This window comes from Malaclemys terrapin, chromosome 1 (genome assembly GCF_027887155.1).
Source record: "Malaclemys terrapin pileata isolate rMalTer1 chromosome 1, rMalTer1.hap1, whole genome shotgun sequence".
Classification (NCBI taxonomy): domain Eukaryota; kingdom Metazoa; phylum Chordata; order Testudines; family Emydidae; genus Malaclemys; species Malaclemys terrapin.
In genome coordinates, this window is record NC_071505.1 from 355,157,695 (window position 1) to 355,180,265 (window position 22,571).

Below are 22,571 nucleotides of genomic sequence, written 5' to 3' on the forward strand. Positions count from 1 at the left end.
GCGAGAGGCAGGGGAGGGGGCTGGGCCCTTCCCACCCCTGCCCAGCTGTTGTTCCAGGCAGATGCCTCCGTGTCGGTGAAACGCGGTTCCCGTTTCCAAGGGCAGTTTTGCAGCCATCAGGGACAAACCCCAGCTCAGGGGTCCCCATCGCCCTGGCCCTTCCTTGGCCCGCTGGTCACTGTCCGTGGGGCAGCACCGGGCACTCTGTGGTATCGGCCTACCCGCAGGGGGCCTGCAGGGACCCATCGCCTGGGGAGCAGCGCATGCAGACCTACCCTCCATGCAGGGGGGCCTCCCACGCTTTGCTCCCGGAGCTGGCAGCTCCCCACCCCTCCCAGCCCCCCGGGGTCACCGCAGTGAGGAGTGAGGGGGGCAGGAAGAGGGGAGCCCAGCCACTCTAGTGAGGGGGTGAATAGGGGCCCATTGGCTGGTGTTACAGGGAGGCTGGGCAGTGTTATGGGGGGGTTGTACCGTGTGATGGGGTTTGTGGGGGGTTGTACCATGTCACTGGGCTCTGTGGGGGGTCAAACCATTTCATGGGGCTTTGTGGGGGTGTCACGGAGTCACCGGGCAATACTGCAGGATGCTCTGTCCACGGGGTGCAGTTTATCCCACTTCTGACACCAGTTGTCATGGGGTCCCCGGGCGATGCTCTGGAACTGCTCCCCACAAAGCCAGGACTTTGGGGAGCCTCCTCTCCCTCGGAGCAGACTGTCCTCAGGGCAAGAAGTTTCCCCAGCTTTGACCTCCCTGGGTCTGACCCCGGAGCATTCAGCCTCCCCTGCCCCTCCGTGCGCTTCCCACAGCGAGTCCGCCCGGGCGGGGTCCTGGGGGAGCCAGAGGGCCCTGCACCCCCACTCTGCAGCCAGACGTGACTCTCAGCCAGCCGGGAACACAGACGGTTTATTAGACGACAGAACACGGCGTAGAACAGAGCTTGTTGGCACAGAAATCAGTGACTTTCAGCCAAGTCCATCTTTGGGAGTCCTGGGCCAGATGCCCTGGATTCCCCCCTGTGACGTTATTGACATAAACTGGGACCGTATAGATCATTGTTGCAACCAAGGTCCTGTAGTGGCACCCAAATCTTGTATAAAGGGGGTCAAATGGGGTGTCTAGGACAAGGTTATGGTTTACTGGTTATGATTATGCTGTCTATATGGGTGTATCAGTTTTGTAGTCGAAGTTATGAATATTGGCTCTATACTGTCTGTATGTCAAACTTATGCTATGCTGCTGGGTGACATCCCAGACAAGCTGAGATGAGCTCTGCCTAGCCTGCTTGATGGCCCATTAAGGACCATCAGCTATACAATGGACCCATTGAGAGAAGGCAGATACGCCTTGTACCTCAGCAAAGTATGCAGGGACTGGCCCATGTGACTCCAGACTCCATTTTGCTGTAATTTTCCACAGTAAGAACAAAGAGGTGATCTTACACCTGGGAAAGACTATATAAGGCTGATGCCTGATCTCCATCTTGTCTTCAATCCTGCTTCATACCTCTGGAGGGACTTTGCTACAAACTGAAGCTCTGAACAAAGGACTGAATGACCCATCCCAGCGGGGGATGTATTCCAGAGACTTGATTTGAACCTGCAGTTTATTCTATCTCGGCTGCAAGCCTGAACCAAGAACTTTGCCATCACTGGATGTAACTGATTCCATTTAACCAATTCTAACTCTCATCTCTATCTTTTTCCTTTTATGAATAAACCTTTAGATTTTAGATTCTAAAGGATTGGCAACAGCGTGATTTGTGGGTAAGATCTGATTTGTATATTGACCTGGGTCTGGGCTTGGTCCTTTGGGATCAGGAGAACCTTTTTCTTTTACTGGGGTATTGGTTTTCATAACCATTTGTCCCCATAACGAGTGGCACTGGTGGGAGTACTGGGAAACTGGAGTGTCTAAGGAGATTGCTTGTGAGACTTGCGGTTAGCCAGTGGGGTGAGACCGAAGTCCTCCTAGTCTGGCTGGTTTGGTTTGCCTCAGAGGTGGAAAAAACCCCAGCCTTGGGCTGTAACTGCCCTGTTTGAGCAATTTGTCCTGAGTTGGCACTCTCAGTTGGGTTCCGCCAGAACCGCATTGTCACACCCCCTCTAGTCCCCCCACGCAGACTTCCAGCCACCCCACCTCCGACACCCCCCTGGATGTCCCTCCTCCTTTTCTTTGTCCCGCTTCCCCAGCAAAAGGTGTCACCTGTTTGCACCCCCCTCCTGGGTCTCAGGTTACACAGGTGCAAACAGCTGGGCAGCCTCACCTGCCCCAAGGGCCTCAGCAAAATCACACCCCCAATTCCCATTGGTGCGGCACACAGGGAAACTGAGGCACGCACAGTCTTGGTATGGGACAGCAAGACTCACGTGCACCATAACAAGACGAATAAAACCCCACACGGGAGCACTGAGGGGTTGTATCATGTCACAGGTGTCTCGGGGGGCACTGGGGGCTCACACCATGGCATAAGGGCTCTGGGGGTCCACTGGGGGTTGTACCACATCACGGGGCTCCGGGGGGTTGTTTCATGTCATGGGGCTGCTGGGGGGTCGTACCACATCACAGGGCTCTGGGGGGCACTGGGGGTGTGTGTATCACATCACATGGCTCTGGGGGGTTGCTGGGGGGTCATACCATGTCACGGGGCTCTGGGGGGGGTGCTGGGGGGGTGTACCACATCACGGGGCTCCGGAGGGGTTCTGGGGGGGTCTACCATGTCATGGGGCTCTGGGGGGGTGCTGCAGGGGTGTACCACATCATGGGGCTCTGGGGGAATTCTGGGGGGGTCGTACCACGTCACCGGGCTCCGGGGGGGGGCTGTCTCCCCGCCGCAGGCCGCGTGGGCAGGAGGCTCTGGGCGCCAGGTGCCCAGACAATGAGCAAGCGGCTGGGGTGAAAAACTGCAGCTGTTCCCGCTCCCCCCCCCCGCCCCGCCGGGTAAACAGGACGGAGCTCGGAGCCGCGAGTCAACACGCCCCGCCCGGCACACCACGGTGCCCGCGCCGCCCGCCCGGATAAGCAGGGCAAACACAGCATGCCTGCGGGGCCAGGCGCTGCTGGGAGACGGCGTCTGCTCCCAGCGCCCCTCGCCCGCCGTGGGGCAGCTCCCGGCCGACCCTGCCCCCCACGCAGCGCCCCAACACGACGCCCCACAGCACCAGGGACTCACCCAGTGCGTTGGGCAGGGGATGGACGCCGGGGTTCTTCTCCTGGCCCCAACTGGCTGGGAGCCCCCACCCAGGTCTCTGCTCCCAGGCCCCCGTTCAGCCTGTGGGTGTGTCTGGGCCCAGCCCTGGCCGGGGGGTCCCAGCTACATGACCCCCAGTGACCCTGTGGGGTAGGGCATGGACCCGCCACAGGCTGATGCCGGGGGCCAGCCAGGGGGCGCTGAATGGACCTGGGGTCCCAGCGGCTTTTCCTGGGAGCCGGACCCCTGGGCCCCCCTTTCTCCGCCCCATCCTGGGGGCCAAGACATTACAGGCCCACAACCTGGCCACCCCAAGAGCAGCCAGGCCCAGGGCCAATCAGAGGGGGGTCAGGGGCGCCATTTGGCCTGGGCCTCAAGCTCCAAGGGGGCCTCAGATTTGGACACTTGTTAATTTTTTGGCATTTGATAAGTTTCGCAACTTGGTTTGATGGCACCAAAATGTGACACTCGCTGAGCTCCGAGCTGCACGTTTCCGCCAATGAGAGCTGGGGGCCTGGGGCAGACGCAGGGAACCTGTGTGGGACCCCAGAAAGTGCCCAGAACTGCAATTCACTAACCCTGGCGCTGTAGGGGAGCCGTTCTCCAGCTCTGGGCTCCCCCCAGCCCTGCCGGTGCCCCTCACTCCCGACCCGCAGCCCCTGCCCCCCCCAGCCCTGCCGGTGCCCCTCACTCCCAACCCGCAGCCCCTGCCCCCCCCCAGTCCTGCCAGTGCCCCTCACTCCCGACCCGCAGCCCCTGCCTGCCCAGCCCTGCCGGTGCCCCTCACTCCCGACCCGCAGCCCCTGCCCCCCCCCCCCCCCCAGCCCTGCCGGTGCCCCTCACTCCCGAACCGCAGCCCCTGCCTGCCCAGCCCTGCCGGTGCCCCTCACTCCCGACCCGCAGCCCCTGTCAGCCCAGCCCTGCCGGTGCCCCTCACTCCCGACCCGCAGCCCCTGTCAGCCTGGCCCTGCCGGTGCCCCTCACTCCCGACCCGCAGCCCCTGCCCCCCCCCCAGTCCTGCCGGTGCCCCTCACTCCCGACCCGCAGCCCCTGCCCCCCCCCCAGCCCTGCCGGTGCCCCTCACTCCCGAACCGCAGCCCCTGCCTGCCCAGCCCTGCCGGTGCCCCTCACTCCCGACCTGCAGCCCCTGCCCCCCCCAGCCCTGCCGGTGCCCCTCACTCCCGACCTGCAGCCCCCCGCCCCTCCCCACTGTTCGCGCCGGGCCCGGCAGGGGGCGCTGTTCGCTCGCGGATCCGCGGCCGGTGCCGGCTCGGGGCTCAGTCGGTCCCGGCGCTGGAGCCGAGCGGAGGCGGCGGCGGGTCCGGAGCGGGCGGTGGAAGCCGCCGCCGCGAGGCGCCGGGGATGGGCGCGGCCGGAGCCCTGGACCCGCGGCGCCCGAACGAGACGCTGCAGCGGCTGCTGTGCGGGGGGGGCCCCGGCAACGCCTCGGGCTGGAACCGGAGCCTCTGCGACCTGCTGCGGAGCCCGCCCGGGCCCCCCCCCGCAGGTGAGACCGGCCCCCCGCCCCCCCGGGTCCCCCGGCACCGAACCCCCCTCCCCCGGCCCCCCCGCAGGTGAGACCGGCCCCCCGCCCCCCTGGCCCCCCGGCACCGAACCCCCCCCTCCCCCGGCCCCCCCGCAGGTGAGACCGGGCCCCCGGGCCCCCCGGCACCGAACCCCCCCTCCCCCGACCCCCCCGCAGGTGAGACTGGCCCCCCCGCAGGTGAGACTGGCCCCCCGGGCGCCCATCCGCACCAAGCCCCCCTCCCTGGGCCCCCCGGCAGGTGAGACCGCCCCCCCCCACCGCGCCTTCCACCTCTCCGCCCCCACCCCGCCCTGCGGGCGTTGTTCCATGTGTCCTACGCCCCGCACTGCCCCCAGCCTCGGGGCTCGGCCTTGGCTCGGATGCGGCCGGGGTCGCTGCTGCCGCAGTAGGGGTGAGTCCCAGGGGCTCCGTCCTGCGCCCCACATGTCTGGGGCAGGGACCCGCCGCCTCTGGGAGTGGACCGGGGGTCAGGGCCGGCTCCAGGCATCGGCGGACGAAGCACATGGGGGGCAAAAATGGTAGAGCCGGCCCTGGGGCGGGGGGGTTGTTCTGCAAATGAGAGATGAGAGATTGTTCTAGCCCCTGACTCCCCCCCCCCCGCCCTGCCAGTGCCCCTCACTCCTGACCCACAGCCCCTGGCCCCCCCAGCCCTGCCGGTGCCCCTCACTCCTGACCCACAGCCCCCGGCTAGCCCAGCCCTGCCAGTGCCCCTCACTCCTGACCCACAGTCCCCTGCTAGCCCAGTCCTGCCCCCCACAGCTCTGCAGTGCCCCTCACTCCCGACCCGCAGCCCCTGCCAGCCCAGCCCTGCCCTGCCCCCTAGCCCTGCCGGTGCCCCTCACTCCCGACCCGCAGCCCCTACCCCCCCAGCCCTGCCGGTGCCCCTCACTCCCGACCCGCAGCCCCTACCCCCCCAGCCCTGCCGGTGCCCCTCACTCCCGACCCGCAGCCCCTGCCCCCCCCAGTCCTGCCGGCGCCCCTCACTCCCGACCCACAGCCCCTGCCAGCCCAGCCCTGCCCTGCCCCCTAGCCCTGCCGGTGCCCCTCACTCCCGACCCGCAGCCCCTGCCCCCCCCAGCCCTGCCGGTGCCCCTCACTCCCGACCCGCAGCCCCTACCCCCCCAGCCCTGCCGGTGCCCCTCACTCCCGACCCGCAGCCCCTGCCCCCCCCAGTCCTGCCGGCGCCCCTCACTCCCGACCCACAGCCCCTGCCAGCCCAGCCCTGCCCCCCCAGCCCTGCCGGTGCCCCTCACTCCCAACCCGCAGCCCCTGCCAGCCCAGCCCTGCCCCCCCAGCTCTGCCGGTGCCCCTCACTCCCGACCCACAGCCCCTGCTAGTGAGCCCTGCCCCTCCCAGCCCTGCTGGTGCCCCTCACTCCCGACCCGCAGCCCCTGCCAGCCCAGTCCTGCCCCCCCCAGCCCTGCCAGGGCCCCTCACTCCCGACCCGCAGCCCCTGCCAGCCCAGCCCTGCCCCCCCCCAGCCCTGCCAGGGCCCCTCACTCCCGACCCGCAGCCCCTGCCAGCCCAGCCCTGCCCCCCCAGCTCTGCCGGTGCCCCTCACTCCCGACCCGCAGCCCCTGCCCCCCCCAGCCCTGCCGGTGCCCCTCACTCCTGACCCACAGCCCCTGCTAGCCCAGTCCTGCCCCTTCCAGCCCTGCCGGTGCCCCTCACTCCCGACCCGCAGCCCCTGCTAGCGAGCCCTGCCCCTCCCAGCCCTGCTGGTGCCCCTCACTCCCGATCTGCAGCCCCTGCCAACCCAGCCCTGCCGGTGCCCCTCACTCCTGACCCGCAGCCCCCTGCTAGCCCAGCCCTGCCGGTGCCCCTCACTCCTGACCCGCAGCCCCCTGCCAGCCCAGCCCTGCCGGTGCCCCTCACTCCTGACCCGCAGCCCCGGGCTCCCTCCCTCCTAACTTGCAGCCCCTGCTAGCGCAGCCCTGCCCCCCTCCCCGCAGCCCTGCCGGTGCCCCTCACTCCTGACCCACAGCCCGTGGCTGGACTGGAGCCTGGGGCTGGGCCCTGGGTCGGTACCGGAGCCACCGTGAGCCGCCACCTCCCCCGTGTTTGTCCCAGAGGGGTCCGGGGAGCCCTGGGGGGGTCACTTGTCCGCTGAGACCCCAGATCCTTTGGCGTCCCGCAGAGCCAACGGGCAGGGGGCAGCACAGCCTGGCACTTCCCGCAGGAGGGAAACTCGGACCCGGCCTGAGCGTCTCGGCGCCGCACCCGAGTTAACAGTCCCTGCGAGGAGGCCCCCCAGCTCCCGCTCTCCTGTGGGGCCGACCCCATGGCCTGTCAGACGGCGCCTCTGGGCTCCAGCCGCCTGCGTCCGCTGCCCGGACGCCATTTGCTCGGCAGCTGGCGCCAGTCACGGGCGGACAGACGCTGGGCTGTCGGGCCCTTGGGTGATCTTGGCCTGCTCGGCTCAGGGGCCGTCCAGGGCAGGCGTGGGAGCCACCGGGCCAGGCCCAGCCCCCAGAGCCTGGAGCCCCAGTGGCTCAGCTGTCCCCGGGACACCCCCACACACTCCTCTCAGGCCTCGCTCTGGGGGCTCGATAGCCACAGCGACGCCAGGGTCTGCACCCGGCCAGGGGACCTGGTGGTGGTGAGTTCCGCAGGCCAGCAGGGCCCAGGGGCTAGAGGAGTGTCAGCGACTCCCCCTCGCTCCACGTCCCACTCCGGAGTCTCTCTCCCATCGCCCCTAGGCCAGCCCGGCCTGGTCGCTCTCCCTGGGCAGGGATCTCTCCGGCCCCTGAGCGTTCCCAGGGCCCATCCCTGCCCGCGCTCATTTTCCAGACCAGGGGGGTGGGGGAGCAGGGGGAGCGGACCCAGTGCGGTGCTGGGGGGGGGATTGCAGGGGGACCCAGCGCGGGGCAGGGGGGCCCAGCGCAGTGGGGGGGTCAGGGGAGATCCCAGTGTGGTGTTGGGGGGGGGGATTGCAGGGGGACCCAGCGCGGGGCGGGGGGGCCCAGCGCAGTGGGGGGGTCAGGGGAGATCCCAGTGTGGCGTTGGGGGCTTTCGGTGCCCAGGGTGTTGGTTGTGCCACACTGGTCCCCACCGGGCATTGTGCCTGCGGCTGCCCTGGGGCCAGGGGAGGCGGCGCCGTGGGGAGGGACGAGCAGGTGCAGGGGTGGGGGGCAGAGGGAGGGACCCAACGCAGTGTGGGGGGGTCGGGGGGCTGCCCCGGGGCCAGGGGAGGCTGCGCCATGGGGAGGGTGACCAGCAGGCGCGGGGTGGGGGGAGCCATCCTGCGGCAGCGTCAGTGGGGGGCCCCCAGGCATCATCATGGGCGTCCTGGCTCCCAGCCTCCCCCCGAGCCGGGGAGGACCCAGGCGTCCTGGCCCCCGGCGTTCCCCTGCCCGAGCCGGGGAGGACCCAGGCGTCCTGGCCCCCGGCGTTCCCCTGCCCGAGCCGGGGAGGACCCAGGCGTCCTGGCCCCCGGCGTTCCCCTGCCCGAGCCGGGGAGGACCCAGGCGTCCTGGCCCCCGGCGTTCCCCTGCCCGAGCCGGGGAGGACCCAGGCGTCCTGGCCCCCGGCGTTCCCCTGCCCGAGCCGGGGAGGACCCAGGCGTCCTGGCCCCCGGCGTTCCCCTGCCCGAGCCGGGGAGGACCCAGGCGTCCTGGCCCCCGGCGTTCCCCTGCCCGAGCCGGGGAGGACCCAGGCGTCCGGGCCCCCGGCGTTCCCCTGCCCGAGCCGGGGTGGACCCAGGCGTCCGGGCCCCCGGCGTTCCCCTGCCCGAGCCGGGGAGGACCCAGGCGTCCTGGCCCCCGGCGTTACCCCGCTCTCCGTCTCTGCAGACCTGGAGTTCACGGTGCGGGTCCTGCTCTACGCGCTGATCTTCCTGCTCTCTGTCTTTGGGAACTCGCTGATCATCGTGGTGCTGGTGCTGAACCGCCGGCTGCGCACGGTCACCAACTCCTTCCTGCTCTCGCTGGCGCTGAGCGACCTGCTGCTGGCGCTGTGCTGCATGCCCTTCACCCTCGTGCCCAACCTCATGGGCACCTTCGTCTTCGGCCCCGCCGTCTGCAAGCTCGTGGCCTATCTCATGAGTGAGTGCGGGGGGTGATCGGGGGGGGGGGGGGCTGGGATCCAGGGGTGGGGCTGGGGATCTGGGGGTGCCGGGATCCGGGAGGGCTGGGGGCGGGGCCGGGGATCTGGGTGCCAGGGATCTGCGGGGCCGGGGATCTGGGTGCCAGGGATGTGGGGGGCCGGGAATCTGGGTGCCAGGGATCTGGGGGGCGGGGCCGGGGATCTGGGTGCCAGGGATGTGGGGGGACAGGGATCTGGGCCCGTGCTGGTGCCGGGGGGATCGAGCCGGGGTCCGTCTCCCTGTCCCTGGGAGTGGCGCTGGGTGCCCGGTTCACCTGCACCCCCGTGCTGGGCAGTGCAGGGCATGGGCCGGGGGGGGCTCACGTGGCGTGTGCCCCCCCAGGCATCTCCGTCAGCGTCTCCACCTTCAGCCTGGTGGCGATCGCCATCGAGCGGTACAGTGCCATCTGCAACCCGCTGCAGTCCCGCGTGTGGCAAACCCGCTCCCACGCCTACCGGGTCATCGCCAGCACCTGGCTGCTGTCCCTGCTGCTCATGCTGCCCTACGCCATCTACAGCACCACGGTGCCCACCCGGCCCGGGCTCGCCCAGTGCCAGCACCTCTGGCCCAGCCAGCCCTTCAAACAGGCCTGGTGAGTCGGGCCCCCAGCGCCCCTCTGTGCCCCCCAGCATCCCCCTGTCCCCCAGAATCCCACTGCATCCCCCTGTGCCCCCCAGCGCCCCTCTGTGCCCCCAGAATCCCACTGCATCCCCCTGTGCCCCCAGCGCCCCCCTGTGCCCCCAGAATCCCACTGCATCCCCCAGCGCCCCCCTGTGCCCCCCAGCATCCCCCAGCGCACCTCCCTGTGCCCCGCAGTGTCCCAGTGCATCCTCCTGTGCCCCCAGCGCCCGGCCTCGCCCAGTGCCAGCACCGCTGGCCCAGCCGCACTGAGTCATGGGCCCCCCGTGTCCCCCCACCCCGCTGTGCCCCCAGCGCCCTGCCCCCCCTCCCCCGCAGTGGGGCCTGGGCTGGGCTCTGGTCCAGCGGATGCCCTGCCCGGGGCCCCTGTTGGGATGGGGCAGCCGGCATGGGTGGCCCGGCCCGGCTGACTGGGGGTGTCCAGGCCGCAGGGAGCTCGGGCAGAGCAGGGCCCCGGGAAGGGAGGGCTCCCGTGTGACGGGCTGTTCCCCCCGCCCCCAGGTACATCCTGCTGCTCCTCATCCTCTTCTTCATCCCCGGCATGGTGATGGCCGTAGCCTACGGCCTCATCTCCCGCGAGCTCTACCGCGGCATCCGCTTCGAGATGGATGTGAAGAGAGAAGCCACAGGTGAGTGAGGGCCTGAGACACCCCGGGGCCCCCTGTTCCCACACACGCCCCCCCGGGGCCCCCTGTCCCCACACACGCCCCCCCCGGGGCCCCCTGTCCCCACACACGCCCCCCCCCGGGGCCCCCTGTCCCCACACACGCCCCCCCCGGGCCCCACTGTCCCCACACCCACTCCCCCGGGGCCCCTGTCCACACACACACACGAACCCCAGTCCAAACACCCCGGCATTCACCCCTGGTGTCCCCCCTCCACACACCCTGTCACAGGGTCCCCGGGCGATGCTCTGGAGCTGCTCCCCACAAAGCCAGTCAGGACTTTGGGGAGCCTCCTCTCCCTCGGAGCAGACTGTCTCCAGGGCAAGAAGCTCACACGGCTTCACCTCCTGGGTCTGACCTTGGAGCATTCAGCCTCCCCTGCCCCTCCGTGCGCTTCCCACAGCGAGTCCGCCCAGGCGGGGTCCTGGGGAAGCCAGAGGGTCCTGCACCCCCACTTTGCAGTCGGACCTGACTCTCAGCCAGCCTGGGTCTCAGGTTATGCAGCTGCAAACAGCTGGGCAGCCTCACCTGCCCCAAGGGCCTCAGCAAAATCACACCCCAATTCCCACCCCTGAAGTATTGGTGCAGCACACAGGGAAACTGAGGCACGCACAGTATTGGTATAGGACAGCAAGACTCACATGCACCATAACAAGATGAATAAAACCCCAGTTCGTCACACTGTCCACCCCCAGGGTCCCTCATTCACACCCGCCAACCCCCCCCATCCACCCCGGGGGCCCCCGGTGCTCCCCATCCCCTTCCCAGGCCCCCCGCTACGACCCCTTGCAAGACACGGGCCGACCCCGGCTCTGCTCTCTCCCCAGGTCTCCAGCACGGCGGCACCGAGCCCCTGGCGCCGGGGGTGGAGGACGACGGCTGCTACGTGCAGCTGGCGAGGCCAGGGGGGGCGCTGGAGCTGAGCCTGCTGGGCCGGGCGGGCGCAGGGCAGCAGGACCGCGCCCGCGTCAACGGCTCGCAGGCCATGCTGCTGGCCAAGCGGCGGGTGATCCGCATGCTGGTTGTCATCGTGGTGATGTTTTTCCTCTGCTGGCTGCCCATCTTCTCCGCCAACACCTGGCGCGCCTTCGCCCCGGCCGCGGCCCATCGGGTGCTGTCGGGCGCCCCCATCTCCTTCATCCACCTGCTGTCCTACACCTCGGCCTGCGCCAACCCGCTCATCTACTGCTTCATGAACCGGCGCTTCCGCGCCGCCTTCACCGCCACCTTCGCCCGCTGCCGCCCCCGGCGCCCCCGGCGCCCCCCGCCCGACGACGACATGCCTACCACCGGCGCCTCCCTCTCCAAGATCAGCTACACCACCGTCAGCAGCCTGGGGCCCCCCTAGCGTCCCCCCGTCAGCAGCCTGGGGCCCCCCTAGTGCCCCCCATCAGCCCCTAGCACCCCCCCGTCACCAGCCTGGGGCCCCCCAGCACCCCCCCGTCAGCAGCCTGGGGCCCCCCTAGTGCCCCCCGTCAGCCCCTAGCGTCCCCCCGTCAGCAGCCTGGGGCCCCCTAGCGCCCCCCCGTCAGCAGCCTGGGGCCCCCCTAGTGCCCCCCGTCAGCCCCTAGCGCCCCCCCGTCAGCAGCCTGGGGCCCCCCTAGTGCCCCTCCGTCAGCCCCTAGCGCCCCCCCGTCACCAGCCTGGGGCCACTTGGCGTCCCCTCTGCCCAACCATCCGCCCCCTTCCCCCCCAGGGCTGCGCTGCCCCCTGGACTCCTAACGGCCGGGGCCTGGGCTCCCTGGTGCTGGAAGTGGGGCCCGGGAAATGGGGGGCTGTGCCCCTCCCGCACCCCAACCCCCCTGCCACAGCCCTGACTCCCTGCCCTGAGCCCCTCCCGCACCCCAACCCCCTGATCCCCTGCCCTCAGCCTCTCCTGCACCCCAACCCTGACCCCCTGCCCTCAGCCCCTCCTGCACCCCAACGCCCCAGCCCTGAGCCCCTCCCACACCCCGGCCCCAGCCTGGTGACAGTGGGAGAGTGAGTGATGGATGGAGTGAGCAGGGTGGGGCCTTGGAGAAGGGGCCGGGCAGGGGTGGAGTGTTTGGGTCTGTGTGATTAGACAGTTGGCACCTTTAGCTGGGCTGTGGATGGGGGGCTGCTGGGGGGCCCTGGCACTCCACCGACTGGGGGCCCTGCCCTGGGCACAGCGAGGGGTGGCGATGCTGTCTTGTGCTCCGGCTGCCCCCTGGCTGGCAGGCTCAGCACGTCTGTCCCTGGGGGCAGGGAAAGGTGTCTGGGGCACGTCTCCCAGTGCCCCCCAGGCCTGCTGCAGCCCCGCTAGCAGGGGGCTGGGTCTCTGGCCCAAGGCATGGTGATCTCAACACCTCCCCCTCCCCCCCGCCCCATGGCTGGCTGGGCCTTGGGCCTCCAGCGAGCAGCCCCCCATGTGCCCAGACCCCAGCAGAGCCTGTCCCCTCGTGCCCGGCTGCCCCTGTCCTGGGGTGGGGGGGCTGGGGAAGCAAACACCCCCCACCAGCTGTTAGCCTGACCCCCGTGGGGCTGGCCGCCAGGCAGGACACCCAGGGGCAGACATGAAGCCCCCAGCACCTGGGTCTCAGGGAGCGGGCGGGAGCGTTTCCAGGGGCCCTGAGCTGGGAGCCTGGTTGGGGGGCAGGAGCGGGGGGAGCAGGTGCAGGATGGGGGTTGCTGTAGGCTGCTCAGGGCATGCTGGGGGTCCCGAGGGGCAGTGGGTGGGCATGGCGAGGGAGGCCACCCAACCAGCGCCATGGGGTGCCCTGGGGAGGGGGAGCCAGCAGGGCCCTGGCCAGTCCCTGAGCCCTGTTCTAGGGGCCCCACGGGAGCCGTGCCCGGGGCGCGGTCTCTGGGGGTAACGTGGGAGCCGTGCCCGGGGCGGGGTCCCTGGGGGCCGCGGGGGAGCCGTGCCCGGGGCGGGGTCCCTGGGGGTAACGTGGGAGCCGTGCCCGGGGCGGGGTCCCTGGGGGCCGCGGGGGTGCCGTGCCCGGGGCGGGGTCCCTGGGGGCCCCGTGGGAGCCGTGCCCGGGGCGGGGTCCCTGGGGGCCCTGCAGTAGCTGTGCCTGGGTCAGGGTCTCTGCAGGTAACAGGGGAGCAGGTGGCTGACCCGGGGGGCTCAGGCTGCCGACCAGCCAGGCTGGATAGCACCTGCTGGGGTCTGGGGGGACAGCACAGGTCGGGCTCCTGGTCCTCCAGCCCCCCAGTGTCCCTGTGCCCGGCTGCAGGCACTGCCTGGCATTGGTCACCCGGGAGATGCCCAAGGGAGCCGGGCCCAGGGCTGGACACAGCCCTCTGCGGACAGATGGGGGATGGGATCGGAGCTGGCGCCCCCTTTCGCCCTCCCCCAGCCAGTGCCCCCATCACTGCATCTGTGACCCAGCCCAGTCTTGGCTCCAGCCAGTGCCCCCCACATGCACCAGGGGCACGTCGGCAGAGCCCAGCCGGTGCCCCCCGCCTGCCCCCCGCGTCTCTGTGCTGCTGCTTGGCCCCACACGGGGCCTGTGGATAATAAACACCTTGGAACGGCTCCGGCTCTGCTTCTGCCCCCACCCGCCGGACCTCTGGGACCCTGCAATGACCCCCAACCCCTCCACACACAGTCTGGCTGCCAGTGACCTTCAGCCCCCCCCCCACAGTCTGGCCCCCCCAGTGACCCCCAACCCCCCACACACACAGCCTGGCTGCCAGTGACCCCCAACCCCCGCCCACAGCCTGGCCTCCAGTGACCCTCAGCCCCCCACACTCAGCCTGACCCCCCAGTGACCCCCATACAGCCTGGTCCCCCAGGAACTTCCAACCCCCCCACACCCAGCCAGACCCCAGTGAACCTCGGCCCCCCCACACTCAGCCTGACCCCCCAGTGACCCCCTGTCACGGAGTATTGGGGGACTCGGGGCTCTGCACCCCCGGCTTCCTGCGATTCACCATGACTCTCAGCCAGCCAGTAAAGCAGAAGGTTTATTTGGATGACAGGAATACAGTCCAAGACAGGTCTTGCAGGCACAGACAACAGGGACCCCCTCAGTTTGGTCCATCTTGGGGTCCCAGCCCCCCTTGGGAGGTCAGAGCCATCTCTGCCCCCCAGCCATCTCTCCAGCCTGCTTCCCACACTCTGGCTTCAGCGACCCCTCCCACAGCCTTTGTTCAGTTTCCCGGGCTAAGGAGTCGCCTCGCCTTCAACCCCTTCCTGGGTTCTCATGTTACACACTCAGGTATGCGCCCTCGGGCAGATCCCATCCTCCAATGCAGACTATCCCAGCACACTCCCCTGTCAGCATTCACAGACCACAGTGAGAACAGGCCCAGTTCGTCACACTCCCATACAGCCTGGTCCCCCAGGAACTTCCAACCCCCCACACACCCAGCCAGACCCCAGTGAACCTTGGCCCCCCCACACTCAGCCTGGCCCCCCAGTGACCCCAACCCCCCCCCACAGCCTGGCCCCCCTAGTGACCCCAGCCCCCCCACACTCAGCCTGGTCCCCCAGGAACTCCCAACTCCCCCACACCCAGCCTGGGCCCCGTGACCCCCAACCCCACACTCAGCCTGGCCCCCCCAGTGATTCCCAGCCCCCCACACAGCCTGGAGCTGCACCCCCACACACGGCACAGTCTGGTCTGAGGGGGGCCCTTGTACCCGGCTCGGGCTGGGGCTGTGCAGCCCCCACCACAGGCCAAGCCTGGCAGAGGGTCCTGCCTGGGGCCAGCATCCTCCAGAGGGGTCGGGCCCCACTCCCTGCCCCCCACAGCCTGTCCCCTGGAGCCGGATCGTGACCAGCGCCCCCCAGGGGGGCCGGGGGTTATTTGTTGGCTCATGGGGTGATGCTGAGGGGCTGGTCCGTGCTCCCCACTGACTGGGGGTGTGGGGGGGGGGGGAGCTGTCCTGCCCCCACCCACAGCTGAGTGACCCTGGGTGGAGGTCCGGGATGGGTCCCCTGGATAACCAGCCCCACCCCGGGGTCACTGCATGTCACACACACCCCGCCCCAGGAGCTGGGCTCCCCTCCCCCACAGGGGCGGAGCCTGCCCCAGGAGAGGCAGAGCCCGAGGGGAGCCTGGCCCACTTTCCCCTGGCCCCGCCCCTCACCAAGGTGGGGTATAAAAATGGGGCGGGGGCAGGGCTATTCTGGGGCTCCCAGACCTCTCGGCTGGTCTGTTCCCGGCTCCCCCGAGTCGAAGGTGCCGCTGGTGTCCAGCCACCCCCCACCCCCATCCCTGCCGGTGCCCCTCACTCCCGATCCGCAGCCCCCTGCCAGCCCAGCCCTGCCCCACATCCTTGCCGGTACCCCTCACTCCCGACCCGCAGCCCCTGCCAGCCCAGCCCTGCCCCACATCCTTGCCGGTGCCCCTCACTCCCGATCCGCAGCCCCCTGCCAGCCCAGCCCTGCCCCACATCCTTGCCGGTGCCCCTCACTCCCGATCCGCAGCCCCCTGCCAGCCCAGCCCTGCCCCACATCCTTGCCGGTGCCCCTCACTCCCGACCCGCAGCCCCTGCCAGCCCAGCCCTGCCCCACATCCTTGCCGGTGCCCCTCACTCCCGATCCGCAGCCCCCTGCCAGCCCAGCCCTGCCCCACATCCTTGCCGGTGCCCCTCACTCCCGATCCGCAGCCCCCTGCCAGCCCAGCCCTGCCCCACATCCTTGCCGGTGCCCCTCACTCCCGATCCGCAGCCCCCTGCCAGCCCAGCCCTGCCCCACATCCTTGCCGGTGCCCCTCACTCCCGATCCGCAGCCCCCTGCCAGCCCAGCCCTGCCCCACATCCTTGCCGGTGCCCCTCACTCCCGATCCGCAGCCCCCTGCCAGCCCAGCCCTGCCCCACATCCTTGCCGGTGCCCCTCACTCCCGATCCGCAGCCCCCTGCCAGCCCAGCCCTGCCCCACATCCTTGCCGGTGCCCCTCACTCCCGATCCGCAGCCCCCTGCCAGCCCAGCCCTGCCCCCCCCAGCCCTGCCGGTGCTCCTCACTCCCGACCCGCAGCCCCTGCCAGCCCAGCCCTGCTAGGAGCCTGTTGCACACACATCCTGGACAAGCTCTTTTGCACAACCACAGATTTGCACAAGGATTCACGAGAGGTGATTTCCACAAACGGGTCCCCTGCCCCCAGCGGAGGCCAGGCCTAGCCCTGTGATGGCGCAGGGCAGCGATGTACGGGCCAGGCCGGCTCTGCGCCGCGGCAGCGTTTGGGACAGGAAGTGCCCGCGGGCTGCAGATGAATGCGGGGGAGGCCAGATCCCATTAGCTGCCCAGGCGCCGGGAGCTGAGCCAGGAACCATTCAGCTCGGTCGCAGCCTGCGGGTCACAGACATGTCGTTGGAGCTGCGGACACGGGTGGCACCGGGCCAGGCTGCTCCAGCTCCAGCCCCCGCCCCCGGGGAGCGGGAACAGCCAGTTCCAGGCAGGGCTCAGAATAGAACCCAGGCATCCGTGGCCCGACCCCAGCCCAGCGGGGAGACACCCCGGCTGGAGCAACCTGTGGAGATGCCGGGGGCAGGCCGGAGCCCAGAGCCGCTGAGGCCGTGTGGGCGGCCAGGGAGGAGAGCGGGAGACCCGGGGCTCCCTGGGGCGCGGTGCCGGCCCGGTGGCTCCATGCAGAGCTTCCCTGCCCCCAGCAGGGTCAGACTGTGCTGTGAGGTGCCCCGTAGCCCCCAGAGCCTGGCCATGAGCACAGAGCCCCCCAGCTCTGGGTCCGTGGGGGTTCAGCCTGGCCCGTCTGCGCCAGCCGGGAGCTAGAGCTGCTCAGAGCTACCGGTCCCTGGGGCCCCCCGGCGCTCGCTCACCTTCCTGCCTGTGGCTCAGGCAGATTGAATTAAAGGGGCAGCGCCGGGGGGGGAGGGGGGCTGGAGTCGCTGGCGCAGAGTCGCTCGCCCTCCCTGGGGACCTCGCTCAGCAGCCGGCCCCCGAGCCGAGCACCTGGTGCTCAGCTGGGGGGCGAGATGGACACCGAGCTGGGGGGTGGAGGTTGGAGGGGGGTGAGGGGAGATTGGGGCCTGGGGGGGTCAGTGAAGCCTTTGATGTCTTTGGCAAACTCCCTGGAAAAGTGAATTCACGCTGGGGGGGGGGTCACCTCTAGCCCTTGGACAAAAGGGCCAGAAAAGCCATAAACCTGGGGGGAGGGGAGTTGGGGGGTGGCTGGGTTTGTGGGCGGTAGATGGGGGTCAGACTGTGCTGGAAGGCTGGGGGGGGGAGCTGCCAGCCCCAGCACCTGCCCTGGTGCAGCCAGGCCCCAGGCTCTGGCTCCGATGGGTTTGCAAAGGCCCGGCCAGGGCGGGGGCTGGGCATCTGCGGCAGAGGAGCTGGCAGGAGCCATGCTGGGCTCGTTCGGCTCTGGGGTAGCAGCCTGAGGGGTGCAGAAGGGCCTGGGTCCCCCGCGGGGGATGAGGCGCTTCACCGCTGTGTCCGTCAGGGGCTGTGCTGCTGTGAGTTCCTGCAGCAGGGAGTTCCACAGGCCCCGGCGTAGCCCAGTGCTGCTCATGGGACATGCCCATCCCCGCAGCTCCTGCTGGGAGGCAGAAAACATGACAGGACAGGGATTGGGGGAGTGAGAGGCTGGGGGGGGGCACAGGGAAAGCTAATGGAAGGGGGCTCATGGCAGATTCAGGGCTACTCCCCCAGCTTTGGAGCCCCCCCAGCGGACCAGAGCCCTGGGGTCCTGCTGTGATGAAGCAGTTCTGGCAGGACCCAACTGAGAGTGCCAACTCAGGACAAATTGCTCAAACAGGGCAGTTACAGCCCACGGCTGGGGTTTTTCCACCTCTAAGGCACCAAACCAGCCAGACTAAGAGGACTTCGGTCTCATCCCACTGGCTAACCACAAGTCTCACAAGCCATTTCCTTAGACACTCCAGTTTCCCAGTATTACCACCAGTGCCACTCGTTATGGGGACAAATGGTTATGAAAACCAATACCCCAGTAAAAGAAAAAAGGTTCTCCTGATCCCAAAGGACCAAGCCCCAGAGCCAGGTCAACATAGAAATCAGATCTTACCCACAAATCACGCTGTTGCCAATCCTGTAGAATCTAAAATCTAAAGGTTTATTCATAAAAGGAAAAAGATAGAGATGAGAGTTAGAATTGGTTAAATGGAATCAATGACATACAGTAATGGCAAAGTTCTTGGTTCAGGCTTGCAGCAGCGATAAAATAAACTGCAGGTTCAAATCAAGTCTCTGGAATACATCCCCTGCTGGGATGGGTCCTCAGTCCTTTGTTCAGAGCTTCAGCTTGTAGCAAAGTTCCTCCAGAGGTAAGAAGCAGGATTGAAGACCAGATGGAGATGAGGCATCAGCCTTATAGTCTTTTCCAGGTGTAAGAACACCTCTTTGTTCTTACTGTGGAAAATTACAGCAAAATGGAGTCTGGAGTCACATGGGCCAGTCCCTGCATACTTTGCTGAGTTACAAGGCGTATCTGCCTTCTCTCAATGGGTCCATTGTATAGCTGATGGTCCTTAATGGGCCATCAAGCAGGCTAGGCAGAGCTCATCTCAGCTTGTCTGGGATGTCACCCAGCAGCATAGCATAAGTTTGAAATACGGACAGTATAGAGCCAATATTCATAACTTCAACTCCATCACTGACACACACATATAGACAGCATAATCATAACCAGTAAACCATAACCTTGTCCTAGACACCCCATTTGACCCCCTTTATACAAGATTTGGGTGCCACTACAGGACCTTGGTTGCAACAATGATCTATATGGTCCCAGTTTATGTCAATAACGTCACACCCGCTCTCCCACCAGGGCCGGCCACACGGCTTCACCGCCTCCGAGACGGAGCCTCTGGGCTCCAGCCGCCTGTGACGAACTGGGACTGTTCTTGCTGGGGTGTGGGAATGCTGACAGGGGAGTGTGACTAGGATGGTCTGCATCGGAGGATGGGAGTCGGCCCGAGGGAACATACCTGAGCTTGTAACATGAGAACCCAGGAGGGGGTTGGAGGTCAGGTGACTCCGGGGCCCGGGAAACTGAAGAAAGGCTGTGGGAGGGGTCGCTGAAAGCAGAGTGCTGGAAGCAGGCTGGAGAGATGGCTGGGAGGCAGAGATGGCTCTGACCCCGCAAAGGGGGGTGGGCTGGCATGCCCTGGGACCCCAAGCTGGACCTAACTGAGGGGGGCCCTGTTGTCTGTGCCTGCAAGACCTGTCTTGGACTGTATTCCTGTCATCCAAATAAACCTTCTGCTTTACTGGCTGGCTGAGAGTCATGGTGAATCGCAGGAAGCCGGGGGTGCAGGGCCCTGAGTCCCCCAATACTCCGTGACTACTGGTGGCAGGGGTGGGATCTACTGCACCCCGTGGACGGCGCTTCCTGCAGTAAGTGACTGGGGAGCAGTAAAACGAAGGGGGATTGAGGGGGACCAGGCCTGCTGAAGAGTGGGAGAGAGACGGTTATTACCCCTGGGAGTGTGTGACCAGCGAGAAGGACTTTTGCAGCAACAGGGTCCCCCGGGGGGATCGCAGCGAGTGGTCCCAGGGGCGGAGGAGTCTGCAGCTCGACCCTGGCAGAGAGGCGGTGACCTCGAGAAGGGCTGGCACACTAGGGGTCCCCCTGGGAACTGTGGGGAGCTGTGAGCACACAGGCCGGTGAGTGGCCAGCAGGAAGATGTATGCCAAGCGGCTTAAGAGTGACCTGGTGGAGCTGTGCAAGCAGAGGCGGCTGCGCATTGGGAGGCTCACCAAAGAACAGCTCATTGCCCAGCTAGAGGCGGAAGATCGCGCGAATGAACTGATCCCTGTGTCTCAGGGAAGCAGCCTGGCAAATGCAGCGCAGGCACCAGTGTCTGTCCCAGCTGGGAGTGGTCAGCCGGCTGCTGAGGGCTTCCCGAGACCCCTCCTTCCTATGCCTAGGGGAAGGGTGGGGAGGAGCCCAGCAAATACCGAAGGCGCCGTGGCCCCCCCGGCCAGCAGGGGACCCTCCCGGCGAAGCTCGCCGGCCAGCAGAGGATCCTCCCGGCGACGTTCGGCATCCGTGGAGCGGAATTGGCTGGAATGGGAGAAAGAGCTAAAACTGAGAGAGCTGGAGGATCGTGAACAACAGAGACAGCATGAACGGGAGGAGACAGAGAGACAGCATCAGCGTGAAGAGAGACAGCGTCAGCATGAACGGGAGGAGAAAGAGAGACAGAGACAGGAGAATGAGAGACAGCGTCAGCATGAAGAGAGACAGAGACAGGAGAATGAGAGACAGCGTCAGCATGACCTGGAACTGGCGAGATTGAAGGGCAGCGAACCCCCGGCTGCGGTGAGTGAGGGAGGACCCAGGACTGCACGGAGCTTTGATAAGTGCATCATGGCCCCATACAAGGAGGGGGAGGACATGGATGACTTCCTGGAGGCCTTTGAGACGGCCTGCGAGCTGCACCGGGTTGATCCCGCGGACAGACTCCGGGTCCTTACCCCCTTATTGGACCCCAAAGCCGTGGCATTGTACCGCCAACTGGGAGAGGCAGAGAAAGGGGACTACGAACTATTCAAAAAGGCCCTGCTACATGTGTTTGGGCTGACTCCTGAGATGTACCGGGAAAGGTTCCGGAGTCAAGATAAAACCCCTGAGATCTCATATCTGCAACTAGCCGTCCGCATGGAAAGATACGCCAGCAAGTGGGCTGGTGGGGCCCACACGAAGGAGGACCTGATTAAACTGCTGGTACTGGAGCAACTGTTTGAGCGGTGCCCATCCGACCTGAGGCTGTGGTTGGTGGACAGAAAGCCAGAGAACCCGCGACACGCCGGGCAGCTGGCTGATGAGTTTGTAAAGAGCCGGTCAGGGGGTGGCAGGGAGGAGCCCCAAAGGAACAGGCCCGCCGCGATGCAGAGAGAGAGTCACCCTGGGACCTCCCAAAGGGGGAATATGGGGAATCCCCTCCCACGGGGAATGCCCAGCGTCAGGGACAACCGACCGGCTCGAGGGGACCCACAGGACAGGAGCTGCTATTACTGCGGCCGAAGAGGCCACGTTCGGGCCCAGTGCCCCAAGCTCAAGGACAGACTGAGCAGACCGAACCCACATAGGGTTAACTTGGTAGAGGCCCAGACGGACGAGGGGCAGGCTTCTCACGCAAGAGGGGCTGGCAGCTTATCAACTGCTCAAGAGAGAGAAGGGCCCCAGGCCAGCTCCTCTAGGGGGCTGGATGCCCCAGACTCAGGGTTTTTGGTTTATACGGTGGGCGCGGGGCTGTCCCTCCGGAGAGAGTACCTTGTTCCCCTGGAGGTGGATGGGAGGAAGGTCAATGGATACTGGGATACGGGCGCAGAGGTGACGCTGGCCCGGCCCGAGGTGGTGGCCCCAGATCAGGTGGTGCCCAACTCCTACCTGACCCTGACGGGGGTGGGCGGAACACCAGTCAAAGTGCCCGTGGCAAGGGTACACCTGAAGTGGGGGGCCAAGGAGGGCCCCAAGGATGTGGGGGTACACCCGTATTTGCCCACTGAGGTATTGATGGGGTGGGACCTGGAGAACTGGCCAAGCAACCCCCAAAAGGCACTGGTTGTGACCCGCAGTCAGAGCCGGCGAGGGGCCCTGCGCACTGGCCTTGGGGGGGGTGCCTTGCCTGAGGCGCAGGACCCTAACCTGGTGGGGAGGGAACGCCCAGGGACACGGCTCAGGGAGGCTGCAGCTTCAGACCCAGCGGGCGAGAAAGAGCAGGTGGCCATCCCTGTCCCAGCTGCTGAGTTCCAGGCCGAGTTGCAGAGAGATCCCTCCTTGCGGAAGATAAGGGACCTGGCCGACCTCAATGCGGTACAGACCATGGGACGAGGTGGCCGGAAAAGGTTCCTGTGGGAGAAGGGGTTCCTGTACCGAGAATGGGCTCCCCCAGGGAAAATGGAGTCAGGGGGGATCAGGAGGCAGCTGGTGGTACCCCAGAAGTATCGCCGCCAGCTGCTGTGCCGGGCCCATGACATTCCCCTCTCAGGGCACCAGGGAACCTGGCGTACCCAGCAGAGGCTGCTACGGAGCTTTTACTGGCCTGGGGTCTTTGTTACTGTCCGACAGTACTGCGGATCCTGTGACCCCTGTCAGAGGGGGAGGAAGGCCTGGGACAAGGGGAAAACAGCTTTAGGACCCTTGCCCAGCAATAAAGATCCTTTCCAGAGGGTGGCCAAGGTTAAAAGGGCGGCTCTAAACCAAGAGAGCCCAAAGCACAGACCTCCAGACTGGAGCGCTGGGAGAAGACCACAGCCCAGTTTGAACCCCAGAGGTATGGGGGTGGGAAAAGGGCACAGGCCGCATAAACCTTCCCACATGCGAACTGCGAGTGCCATCAAGCACCCCGACCTAAGGGGGGGCGTGAAACTGGAGGGGCCTGGTGTAATTCCCACCAAGGAACTGGAGGGATGCGGGGGCATCCATGGGAACGGGGGTAGGTTCGAACTTCCCCGGGTCACTGGCTAAAGTGACCCCGCTCAGTTCGGTCTTGAAGGGGGGAGAGATGTGACGAACTGGGACTGTTCTTGCTGGGGTGTGGGAATGCTG

At 67.1% G+C, this 22,571-nt stretch overlaps 1 protein-coding gene across 1 annotated transcript; it reads left to right on the forward strand.

The window, feature by feature from the left end:
• The first annotated feature begins 4,481 nt into the window (after positions 1–4,481).
• CCKBR (cholecystokinin B receptor) lies at positions 4,482–13,623 on the forward strand. The gene is made up of 5 exons (XM_054016080.1): positions 4,482–4,694; positions 8,525–8,776; positions 9,160–9,409; positions 9,958–10,085; positions 10,949–13,623. Exons 1-5 carry the CDS (start codon positions 4,550–4,552, stop codon positions 11,467–11,469), a joined length of 1,296 nt encoding a protein of 431 aa, XP_053872055.1. The 5' UTR covers positions 4,482–4,549; the 3' UTR covers positions 11,470–13,623.
• Positions 13,624–22,571: the final 8,948 nt, after the last annotated feature.